This window comes from Eutrema salsugineum, unplaced genomic scaffold (assembly GCF_000478725.1).
Source record: "Eutrema salsugineum unplaced genomic scaffold, Eutsalg1_0 scaffold_2, whole genome shotgun sequence".
Taxonomy (NCBI): Eukaryota; Viridiplantae; Streptophyta; class Magnoliopsida; order Brassicales; family Brassicaceae; genus Eutrema; species Eutrema salsugineum.
The window spans coordinates 12,252,835-12,265,845 of NW_006256829.1; the positions used below are offsets into that span (position 1 = coordinate 12,252,835).

Consider the following 13,011-nt stretch of genomic DNA (forward strand, 5'->3'; position numbering starts at 1 on the left):
ATAAAACCGCCTAGACCGTTTAAAATCGCCTAGGCACCGATTAAGCAGTCTCGGCGTTAGGCGGAGGATCGCCGCCCGCCTAGCGCATAGCAATTTTTTGAACACTGAGTTTCACACAAATCATCTTTGTCTTAGCTTTGTTTCAGTCCTCGTAAGGTCATAGAGTAGCACTGGTCTTCTGGATTTCGAATCTTTTATATTACAATTACATCATTGTTCTATTGCAGTAAAAACTAGGAGATACATCCAGTTGGAATTAAGTTTTGGTGCCGTTGCGACGGGCACCAATTCGTTACCTTTGATTTTTGATTTGAAATTCAGTCTAAGATTTTTCTAACTTGCATTCTCTTCTCGCGCGTGTTTGAGGTGTATGTCAAAAAGATCCACAAGGAGAAATTGCACCGAGGATCTTGTGACTTTTTCAAACGCCGAGCTAGCAAGAGTTGAGTGAAAAAACAGACGTTAAAAGCCTACTCAAGCCGACATGGGCGATCTGGGCAACAACAACAACATGGTAGCTGAGATGCAGCAGCTTCGGAAACAGTTGGAGCAGTTGCAAAAAGCTTAGCAAGACAGGGAGCAGCCACAACCTAATATTGAAGACAAGGACAATCCTTATGCTTTATACTAAAACAGACCTGTGATTGCTCCTCCAACCATTCAGAGACAGGATTTTGAGGAGTTTTGCAGCACGATTGGATATAATGGGATACCAACCGATTTCTTGAAGTGCAAACTTTTCCCGTTCTCACTTGCGGATAAAGCTTCGCGCTGGCTGAAGTCATTGCCACCTGGGTCATTGACTACTTGGATAGAGTGCAGATCAGCATTTTTGGAAAATTTTTGCACTAAATCCAAAACTACAGCTCTAAAGAACAAGATTTCTTCGTTCAAACAGCAACCTGGTGAAGCTTTCTGCAAAGCTTGGGAGAGGTACAAGGAGTACCCAAGAGAGTGCCCTCACCATGGGTTCTCTGATGAGCAGATTCTGGCAACTTTTTATGATGGTGTCAATTGGGATTACAAAAACGCTCTGAATGCAGCTAGCAATGGCAATTTCATGACTAAATCCAAAGCAGGTGCTTATGAGTTGATTGAGAACTTAGCTGCAAATTCCAGCAACAAATCCCCAAGAGTATGACAGATCTAGCAAAGCAGTTCATAGTGTGGAGTTGCACAAGATCGATGAGCTTACAGCGAAGGTGAATCTGCTGTTGAAAGAGAACCATAAATCTGTGCATTTTGCTAATGAGATTGGTGATACACCTCTTGCTCAAGATTTTGTAGAATGAGAGGATGATGATCAGGTGGAGGTGAACTTTGTGAGTGGATAAGGATATGTGCAGAATCGAAACTTTGGCAACTTTAGGAGTCATCCGAATCTGTCCTACAGAAGCAACAATGTTGATAATCCTCATGAGCAGGTCTATCCGCAGCAGGGAGTGCAGAATCAGTCAGGTTTTCAAAAGAACTTCTCAAGCAATTTCCAGAGGAAGCAGTTCATCACCAATCAGAACCGCTTCCAAGGTGGAAACCAGCAGAAGTTACCTTTCACCAACTCACAGCCATCTTCGAGTTCCCCAAACAACTCGCAGGATGAGCTGAAAAATATGATGCAACAGCTGTTGGTCAATCAACAAAAGTCTTGAATGGCAAGTATGAAGCAGTGTTGGTATGAAGCAGTGTTGGCAAGTATGAAACAGTGTTGACTCATGTGAAGAAGCTGGATGTTCAAGTAGCTCAGACTGCTGAAGCTGTGAAGAGACCACCTGGAACTCTTCCTAGAAAAGGTGAAAACCCCCAAAAATGAGTTTGTGAATGCTACTGAGCTAAGGAGTGCAAAGACACTTCATGCTGCACCAACAGGCGTTGTTTCAAAGAGAAGGAAGGAAAAGATTGTGGAGCAACTGCTCCAAGGAGGAGCACTTACTCATGACGTAAAAAAATGATGGAGCACCTGCTCCCGACGTAGATGAGACGATGGAGCACCCTGAGCCGACGATAGAGCACCTGCTCAAGCGAACTGTTCCAGCAAATATTCCTGCGCGAGTTTATACGCCTAAGGTACCTTATCCAGTTCCACCTAAGAAGTCCCAGAAGGACTTAGAGGAGGCAAAGTGTAAGAAGATGTTGAAGGATTTGACTGTGAAATTTCCTCTAGCTGATGCTGTCTAGATGACACCAGCCCTTAAGAGATACATGAAAAGGTTAGTGTCTGGGAAAGCTGTTGAAGAAGATAATGTCATAATGGTTTCGAAAGAGTGCAGTGCTGTGTTGCAGAATAAGGTGCTAGAGAAGATGAGTGATCCAGGGAAGTTTGTTCTTTCGGTCAGGATAGGTAATGTGCTGTTTGCACGGTCTCTCTGCGATTTGGGTTCTAGTGTGAATCTGATGTCGTACTCTGTGGCTAAGCAATTGGGTTACACTAGATTCAAACCAACAAAGATCTCACTGGTGTTTACAGACAGGTCAACCAAATTTTCTGTTGGTATACATGAGAATCTGCATGTTCGAATAGGCGATACACTTATTCCAGCAGACTTTATGGTTTTGGAACTTGATGAGGAGTCCAAAGACCCTCTGATTTTGGGTCGAACCTTCTTGTGCACAGCTGGTGCAATCATTGACGTGAAAGGAGGAGTGATAGATCTCCAGCTAGGAGACATGATGGTACGATTTCAGATGAACAAACTCCTCAAGAAACCAATGCTGGACGGGTAGACATTTGTCATTGATGATGGTTCAGACATTGCTGAAGAGGTTGCTGATGAGGTTTTGGCCATTGATCCTTTGGAGGTTGTACTCACAAAAGCCGAAGGAGAACATGGGTATCTGAGTGAGGAAGCTGATGGGTTTGCAAAGATGCTAGATGCAAGCATGAAAATGCAGAAGTTGGTGGCATACATGAGCTTGGAAGACGAGGAGAGCTCAACTGCAGAAAACGCTGATGGAGCACCTGCTCGCGACGGATCAGTTGATGGACCTTGGAGCGATTTGAGAGCTCCAAGGCTTGAGCTCAAACCCCTTCCAGTGGGGCTCAGGTACGCGTTTCTGGGATCCAATTCCACACATCCTGTAATAGTGAACTCTGAATTGAACAATATAGAGATTGCCTTGCTTCTTTGTGAACTTAGAAAGTATAGAAAAGCTCTAGGATATTCACTAGATGACATTCCAGAGATTTCTCCAGATCTTTGCATACATTGGATACATCTCGAAGATGAATCGATGACTTTTGTAGAACATCAGACGAGGTTAAACCCGAATCTAAAAGATGTTGTTAAGAAAGAGATAACGAAACTTTAGGAGGCTGGTGTGATTTCTGTGATTTCAGACAGTAATTGGGTTAGTCAAGTTTTCATGTAGTTCCTAAGAAAGGTGGCACCACTGTAATAAAAAATGATAGGAATGAATTTATACCAACTAGAACTGTTACAGGGCATAGAATGTGCATAGATTACAGGAAATTGAATGCTGCAACTCGCAAAGCTCATCTTCCTTTGCCGTTTATTGATCAGATGCTTGAAAGATTGGCTAACCATCCTTACTACTGTTTCTTAGATGGTTATTTAGGTTTCTTTCAGATCCCAATCCACCCGGACGATCAGGAGAAGACGGCATTCACATATTTTTATGGCACTTTTACGTATCGCAGAATGCCATTTGACTTGTGCAATGCCCCAGGGACATTCCAACGCTGCATGATATCAATTTTTACTGACCTGATTGAAGCGATAATGGAAGTTTTCATGGATGACTTTTCTGTCTATGGAAGCTCCTTTTCTGTATGTTTGTCTAATTTGTGCAGGGTCTTGCAGCGGTGTGAGGAGAAGCATCTGGTGTTCAACTGGGAGAAATTCCACTTCATGGTGAGAGATGGGATCGTGCTAGAACACAAAATCTCAGAGAAAGGATCGAAGTGGACAAGGCAAAGATCGAGGTGATGACGAGTCTGCAGAGGAAAGCGGCCGATACATGCCTCAACCGAGTGAACTGGTACTGTTTCATGCCTGTACTTTTGAGCTGTGCCCACATGTACCTGAACTCTTTAAATTGTGTATAATCATGCCCAAACCTGTTTTTTTTTTGCCATTTCCTGCATTGACTTTGCAACCGTTAGTCAACCCCGTCAAATTGTTAACGGGGAATGACTCAGCTGCCACGTTGGAATCCCTGTTGGAACGAAAGCCTGTGCATTTTTTGATACGACGTCGTTTTGGAAATGCTTAAAAAAAATTTTGTAGCCGTAATGGATCGAACACAACACCACTACCATAGAAGCAAACCCAGAAACCACTAGACCAATTGAATTATTTGATATTATATCCAAACCTTATGAATATATTTACACTTGTACAACTATAATTAAAAAAAAAACAAACACGACTGCATACCCACCATCGTAGAAAACCTTACCATCTTCGCAATTCACAAATTTTCCACCATAATATATGATGAAGACACAATCCAAGTCATCGCTGGAAAACGAATATAGAATTGTTTTAACACATGAATTTAATATTGCAAATGATTAAAAAATTCAAGAGCAATATAAAATTTCAAAATCAATTTGTAATCTAAACCCTAGAATGGAGAAGTACCTCATTTTTTTAGGGAAATTGAGACCCCAGATGTTAATTTTCGAAACCCAAACTCGGAATGCCTTCAAATTCTTCTTGACAAAACGATTTTCCCCAAAATCATCCACAGGTGCGTCGATTCAAGCAATTTGCTTCGAGTCTTTGAGTTGATTTAGGACTTAGAAATTTCCGTCGAGGAAAAAGAAATAACAAGAAGACTTAAACGATGTCGTGTTTGTTTTTTTTTAAATTATAGCTGTACAACTGTAAATAAATATTATAAGCTATCGATAGAAAACCAAATTACACAATTGGTCTAGTGGTTTCTGGGCTTGCTTCTACATGTGGGATCTTGGGTTCGATGTCCCGTGGAGACAAAATTTTTCGTGTTTGTTTCTTTGTTTAATTATAGCTGTAAGAGTGTAAATATATTCATAAGGTATGGTTACAATATCAAATAATTCAATTGGTCCAGTGGTTTCCGGGTTTGCTTCTATGGTAGTGGTGTTGGGTTCAATCCGTTACGGCTACAAAATTTTTTTTTAAGCATTTCCAAAACGACGTCGTATCAAAAAATGCACAGGTTTCCGTTCCAACAAGGATTCTAACATGGCAGCTGAGTCATTCCCCGTTAACAATTTGACGGGGTTGCAAAGTCAATGCAGGAAATGACAAAAAAAACCAGGTTTGGGCATGGTTATAGACAATTTAAAGAGTTCAGGTACGTGTGGGCACAGCTCAAAAGTACAGGCATGAAACGGTACCAGTTCACTCGGTTGAGGCATGTATCGGCCGCTTCCCCCGAGTCTGCAGCCACCGACATCAGTCAAAGGGATTCACAATTTGCTGGGTCATGCTGGATTTTACAGGCGCTTCATCAAGGACTTCTCAAAGATCGCTAAACCTCTGACACAGCTGCTGTGTAATGATGTGAATTTCGAGTTCAATGATGCATGTTTGGGAGCATTTCATACAAAATGAGCTTTAGTCAGTGCTCCAATTGTCCAGCCACCAGATTGGGAGTTACTTTTTGAGGTCATGACTGATGGTAGTGATTATGCAGTGGGAGCAGTGCTGGGTCAGAGGAAAGTAAATAAACTCCATGTCATCTATTATGCCAGCCGAACACTCGACGAAGCTTAGTGCATATATGCCACAACTGAGAAGGAGCTTTTAGCAGTAATTTATGCCTTTGAAAAATTCAGGTCTTACTTGTTGGATTAAAGGTGGTTGTCCACACTGATCATGCTGCGCTGAAGTATCTCTTGACAAAGAAAGATGCCAAGCCAAGCCTCCTTAGATGGATTCTCTTACTTCAGGAATTTGACTTGGAGATCAAAGACAAAAAGGGGGTTGAAAATGGTATTGCAGATCACCTTTCAAGGCTGAAGATTGATGATGACATGCCATTAGATGACAGCCTCCCTGATGAACAAGTTTACGCTATTGATGTTTCTGGGTTCGACGAGCACCTGCTCCGACGAATTTCTGCAATTCAGTTGAAGTAACTCGCCATTATGGTTTTCTATGGTTTGGAGAGATTGCAAACTACATTGCTGCAGAGCAGGAACCTGCAGATTTCATAGGAAACAAGAAGAAGAAGTTTCTAAGGGATGTGTAGTACTATTTTTGGGATGAGCCTTACTTATACAGGCATTACTCTGATGGAATATTCAGGAGATGTGTAGCTGATGAGGAGATACCAGGGGTGCTGGTTCATTTGCCATGGGTCCTCTTATGCAGGTCACTTCGCCACTTTCAAAACAGTGTCGAAAATTCTCCAAGCAGGGTAGTTGTGGCCAACGATGTTCCGAGATGCAGCGAGTTTTATCTCCAGATGTGACACATGTCAGGGGCAGGAGAACATTAGTAGGAGAAATGAGATGTCTCAGAACTTCATTTTGGAAGTGGAGAGTTGTGATGTGTGGGGTATCGACTTTATGGGACCATATCCATCATCTTATGGGAATGAGTATATTCTGGTGGCAGTTGACTATGTGTCAAAGTGGGTTAAAGCTCTGGCTAGCCCCACAAATGACGCAAAGGTGGTTTTAAAGATGTTTAAATCTGTCATTTTTTCCAGGTTTGGTGTGCCGCGAGTGGTGATCAGCGATGGAGGTTCTCAGTTCATCAACAAGATCTTTGAAAACTTGTTAATGAAAAATAGTGTAAAGCATAAGGTGGTGACCCCATACCATCCTTAAATGAGTGGGAAAGTTGAGATTTCCAACAGGGAGACCAAGAACATTCTGCAGAAAGCTGTAAGCACCACAAGGAAGGAATGAGCGGTGAAGCTTGATGATGCTCTTTGGGCGTACATGACAGCTTACAAAACACCTTTGGGGACTACACCATTTCACTTGGTGTATGGAAAAGCATGTCATCTTTCAGTGGAACACGAGTACATAGCTGCTTGGGCAGTGAAGCTCCTGAATTTCGATGCCAAAAGTGCTCAGGAGAGGAGAGTGATGCAGCTGCATGGAGATTAGGCACCTGGCCTATGAAAACTCGAAGATTTACAAGGAGAGGACCAAAGCTTTCCATGACAAGAGGATCCTCAACAGGAGTTTTGTACCAAACGATCAGGTGCTACAGTTCAACTCAAGATTGAAGCTGATTCCTGGGAAGCTAAGATGAAGATGAACTGGACCCTTCATCATCAAAGAGGTTCGACCATATGGTGCTGTAGTGTTTCTGGACACTAGAGGAGGAGAGTTCAGCGTCAATGGGCAAAGGTTGAAGCCATACCTCGCTGGTCCACATGTCGCAGAGGGTGAATCACTCACCTTAGGCGACCCTTCTCATGCCTGAAAGTTCTTCAAAGTCAAGCTAATGACTTAAGACGAGTGCTTGGTATGAGGAAACCCACCGGTAAGAGTCTCTAAATTTGTGTCTTTTAAATTTTTGTTACTAACTTTGTTTTTAAGTTCTAGTTTTGAGAAAACAGGTAGACAGGTTTTCAGCGATGGAGGTGACATGAAGAAGAAGGAGAGAGCAACCAACCGGAACACCTGCTTCGTCTGATGGTTGGTTGCTCACCACGTAAAAGTGGGCCGAAGGAGCACCCCCCAGTCGGAGCACCTGCTCCATGGGGTGCTCACCACGGAAAAAGGAGCCGAACGAGCATCCAGAAGAAAACGGAAGCATCTGCTCCGTTTGGTGCTTCAGACGAAGAAAACCCGAAAGAGCACCATGCTCTGAACCGGAGCACCTGCTCCGCTAGGGTATTCTGCGCTGCCAGGTAAGTTTTTGAGAAAATTTGGGGATTTAAAGAAAAATCAGGGACTAAAGTGTAATTTTTAAAGAAATCTTTTGACCTTCCCGATTTTTTCCCTTTAAAATCCCAACCCCAACTCTTTCTCCTTCTTCCTCTCTACTTCGCCAGAATGTGCCTTTGAAGCTCCCTAAACCCGGATTTTTCAATTCTTCTCCGTTTTCAACGTTTTTTTGGTCTAAATTCATCGGTTTTCCACCCTCTTTACGTTTCTGCAATCAATTTCGACACCCAGCACAGGTATAATTCGCAATTCCCTCTTTTATATTTTGCAAAAAATTTGAAAATGAAGTTTTCCTATGTTTGTGTGCTGATTTCGGTTTATGCATGTGTTGTTGAAGCTCTTGAGTAGAAACAGTTTGATTATATGTGATTATTTGCTCTAAATTTAAACATGCAAAAACTTGTCGAAAATTTTATTGTGGAATTCTCTGAGTTTACTTGATTTCTTCTTTGACGTTGTTCCAGGAATGGCTTCTAAAACAATGTTCAAGAAGAAAAAAAAATAAGAAGAACGGTGAGGGAAGCAGTCGCGATTAAACCACATATCCATGGCCGCGCGCAGAGCACGAATAAATTGAGCTACCCGATGAAAAGATGTCGGAGCACTCGACCGAGTAGTGGGACCAAACAAACTTTTTCTATTACAACAAACTGCTCGGAGTCGATATGCAACCGACTTTAGTAATGTGCGCAGACACACTAAAGCGGTTGAGGATTTTTGATCAGGTGAGCACTATCCTGCTCAACTTGAAGCTGTCGACATTCGCATTCAAGGATGATGTGCTCTACCCTGATCTGGTACGCCAATGTCTCGCCTCCGCGAAGCTGCAATACGCGAATCTTGCAAAGCCGCGAGTTGACGAGGTGGCACTCTTTTTCTTTGCTAGAGGGAAGAGATACAGCATCACCATGGAAGTCTTTTGCCAGGCTTATGGTTTTCATGAGGAGGACAAGGACCTGAGCTTCCCGAAGAAGTTCGACATCGTGAATGAGTTCTGGCAGACCATCGCCTCCAGTCCCTACAAGTCAAACTCTGCGAGCATATCTGTCATCCGCCACCCTGCTGTTTGCGTCTGCGCAAAAATCTTCAACCAGATGTTGTTCAACCGCGACTTCGGGAACAAGGTACTACTGGATGTGTTGATGCTGAGATACTTTGGTTGTGGTGATTTGGTTGCAGATTCCTTCAGCAGCAAGGTACTGGGCGAACACAACATCAACTTTGGCATAAGGTTCGCGCAAACCATCTGCGCAACGAAGGACAAATCGTACAAGAGCACGCAAGTCGAGCATATTGGGAGTCTCCTTACAACACTCTTTGTGTTTTGTGGTGTCCCTCTTCAGTTTGCTATGCAGGATGTTAGCCGGAGGAAGATGGACACAGACCATTTGATGAGTTCAAGGTTTCTAGCAGACCCGGAAACCTAAAGCTTCAAGGGCGCCTATGAAGTTACACACACCGTCGTCCTCCCCAACCCCACCATCACTGCGCTGAACACGGCAGAAGACATGCGATTTTTGTTGGGCATACCACTCTTATCCGCTGGAGCACACGCCAAAGCACCTGCTACGGCTTTTGCTCATGCTCGCGCCATCTCTTCGCGCCAACCATACTCATCACAGGGAGATGAGGAGCTGCCTTCCTACGCCTCATCTGATACAAGCGAGTTTGATCTTGCACCTATTTCTGAAGATCCTGACGAGGCAGAGTACCGGAGATGGATGGTTGCGTCTACAAAGAAGAACAAGAGCCTCATGAAGAGGGTGATGAAGATGCTTTCCAGTGGATGTCGTAGCAGCACAGTGACAGCAGCCAGGTCCGCGGAGAGACACAGCAGACGTAAGTATCGCACAGCTCGCTTTCAGAGTGAGAGTCCGAAGGACACCACCTCTCACTGATCGCTAGTAAAACCTCTCTACCACCATTGTATTATCCATTTGTGTCTTTTATTTGTCTTTTCTTTGTCTCTCTCTCACTTATTTGTACACCGGGGACGGTGTATGATAAGTCCGGGGAAGAGTATCTATCCGCATTGTTATCTTTTGCCTTTCTCTTGTGTTTTTCTTGCGTCCGCGACGTTGTCTTTGAGTCGGTCAGTTTATTTTTCATTTATTTCTTTTATGGAGTCAGTTTGTTAAATGAGTCAAAGTCAAAAATTGTGGGAACTAGGACCAAATCTATGATGACTTTAAACCATTTGTGAATGTTGACCATTTTCTTTTAGTGATCATTGTTGCAGAATCATTTAGATCGACTAATGGGAAATCCAAAGACAGAGTAGTAGACTAGAGGTGCCCATATTTCCTGACAAGTCCATTGAACCTGAGCTAATTTCTCAGCTCTTAATTTTCCCTCATCGATAAGGTTAGTGTTCATAGGGCTTGACTCTTCATTCTTACCTGACAGCAAATTCCTGTGTGATAAAATTCAGTATCCCTCTCCCTTATGAGAAAGAGAAAAGATGGTCTGGAAAAAAAATGAGAAAGAGAAAAGATGAGATGATTTTCTTTCAAAGTAAAGGGGTATGAATGTTTCCAATGATCCCATTATTTTACTTTAGAGAGGAATGATCACACATGGTTTGGAAGTGAGGGGTAGGAATGTTTCCAATGACCTCATTATTCACCTCCAACCATGAATCGAAAAAAAAAAAAGAGAAAAGAAAAGAGAAAAACGTAACAGCTTGAAAAGTGAATAAGTCTGGGGGAGAGGAAAGGTACTTCTTTGTAATATAGTTAGTTTGTTAAGGTATAAGTATGGGAATGAGTCTAGAAGTTTTTTGACACTAGTTCTGTCGATGAGACCCAATGATGATGGGATATGGATGATGTTAAGAAATTGTGGGACTAATCTGAGGAGCTGTAATGTCTACGGAGAAGTACATGGAGGTTAGATTTTGATTGATTTTTGCAACAGGTCGTCGAATGCCTTGGTCAGATTTACGCTTTTCTGAGTTTTGCGAGTTCTCACCATTGTCCTGTCACTCTTTTGGAACTGAATTTGAGTTTGTTTAAGGACAAACAAAGATCCAAGTTCGGGGGAGTTGATGGATGGAGATTTTGACTCATTCTAACCTTTTTTACTGATCATTTTTGTAGTCTTTTCAGGAAGTTTCAGGTGACTAGGAGGCTTTAGCAGAGGATTGGAGTGTCTGGAAGGCATTGGAGCAAAAAGAGATGAATCTGAGCAAAAAGAGATGAATCTGAGCAAAAAGGAGCAAATTTCATACGCAGTTGGAGAAATCTTCCACGGAGCACCTACTCCCATTTTGGACCTTCCGTGGAGCACCTGCTCTAACCTCTGGAAAAAAATAAGGAAACAATTTTACCTAATTCCTAGTCGCGTGAAAGGGAATAAAAAGTCCAGAGCCGCCTATCTTGTTCACAGATGCTATCTACGCTTTCTTTTACATTTTAGACTGAGGGTTTTTGCTTATAAGCATTTGGGAGTAGAATTCCTGCTACACTTTGAGACGAATTCTGAACCCTGTTATCGTTTCTGAGTTTTTATTCATGAATTACTTTTCAATCTGTGCTTGTGTTCTTTTCGCTATGTCTGAGTAGTTCTCTTAGCTAGATTAAGGTTTTTCAAAGAGTATTATGAGTTAAAGGATTAGTTGCAAATATGGCTTCATATCTATTGTTTTCATCATTGTTAGACTAAATACTTAGGTTGAACTGATCAATCAATCTATGAATTTAGGTTAATCAATTCATCAAAAGTGTAATAGGTTGCTAGAAGAAACATTGGTGAGCAATCTGTCCTTAGCCTGCGAGAGTTGATGCTAAGGCAAATCGTGAACAGATCAAACCAAGTTGTTAATGCTTGTCTGTAATTTTCTATGTTCAAACGGCAGTTTAGAATTTAGGTTTTTAGATAAAGTTATTGGTGCCAAGACAGTGGGTCGATATAAATTTCTGTTTGAGTTCGAGACTTGCGTTTAAATTATGCCCTGAATAGTCATATGATTTTTATCTCTGAAATTCCTGCGAATCACCTTAGTCTAGTGTTTGTCTTTAATCGAATTTGAATCATTGTTTGCCATTTTGTTTTATTTCTTTTGTTTCATACAAATCATCCTCGTCTTAGCTTTATTTTAGTCCTCGTATGGTCATAGAGTAGCACTGGTCCTCTGGATTTCTAATATTTTATATTACAGTTACATCACTGTTCTATTGCAGTAGAAACTATGAGGTACATCCAGTTGGAATCATCACTCTCTGTCGCCTCCTCTGCTGCGTTTGTGACGAGGTTGCTTTGTTTCTGTTTGGTTTGCGAGACCAGGTAGAAGTCTTTCTTGCAGAACGGTTGCTTTTGTTACTGTTCTCCGAGGATGTCCCAATACTGAAACCAGCGGCATTATCCGGAGGAGTGAAATATCATGATCCTTCCTTTATGGCAACCTCTTCATTGACTTTTGTTGGTTGGTTTGAGAAAAGTTGTGCAGGCAACAGAGAGGACGGCGAGGTATTATCTTTGGAGTGAGATCCACCTGCTTCCACTATCGGTGTGTCTGTATCCACCCCAGTAGACACCCCTGGTGTCGCAATAATACCCGTGTTGCAAATTTGCAGCGAAGGAGTCACCGGTAGTGCTACTTTCTCAGCATTAGGAGGGGATATTCCCGCGATTGTAGGAGGAGCTTCCAGCCGCAAGTAGGATCGTTAAGCTACTGGGTCTCAGGATAGCTCATCTAGTGTCTGTTTCATACACAATTGATAGACGTTACGATCTGCTGGATCTCCTGAGCTCATGTATAGTTGCATCTGCTCAAAGACTTCAGGGACAACAACGGATGGCAGTGGTTTAAAACCCAGCGGAACCGAGGGAGCCAGCAGAGGCATGATTTTGTCAGCCAGGTTGGTGTGGTGTTGACGCACGGGAGTTTCTCTTGGGAAAGAGTCTATACGCCTTGGTCTCCAGCCTTCACAGTCCTCTTTTCGTTCTGGAGGAGAGGGCATCTTTGCTTTTCGTGTGTGAATCTTAAGTAGTGGAAGCATTTTTCCCTAGTCTCTCATACTTACTATCTACTACCGCGACTCCTCTTCGTGGCAGGTTGAGAGATTTGGTCTCTCTAATGAGTTGATCCAGGTCTAGGATAACCTGAGCCCGCACGAATTCTTGCAGAACAGATTTTTTTGGGTCATACGCAA

At 42.6% G+C, this 13,011-nt stretch overlaps 1 protein-coding gene and 1 non-coding gene across 2 annotated transcripts; one reads left to right on the forward strand and one right to left on the reverse strand.

Annotated features, from left to right (window-relative positions):
• Window positions 1–484: 484 nt before the first annotated feature.
• Window positions 485–2,175, forward strand: LOC112086504. The gene is made up of 5 exons (XM_024155461.1): window positions 485–543; window positions 637–1,135; window positions 1,347–1,624; window positions 1,684–1,790; window positions 1,973–2,175. Exons 1-5 carry the CDS (start codon window positions 485–487, stop codon window positions 2,173–2,175), a joined length of 1,146 nt encoding a protein of 381 aa, XP_024011229.1.
• Window positions 866–972, reverse strand: LOC112086909. The gene has a single exon (XR_002899763.1). It is a non-coding gene; the product is annotated as a small nucleolar RNA R71 (small nucleolar RNA).
• Window positions 2,176–13,011: the final 10,836 nt, after the last annotated feature.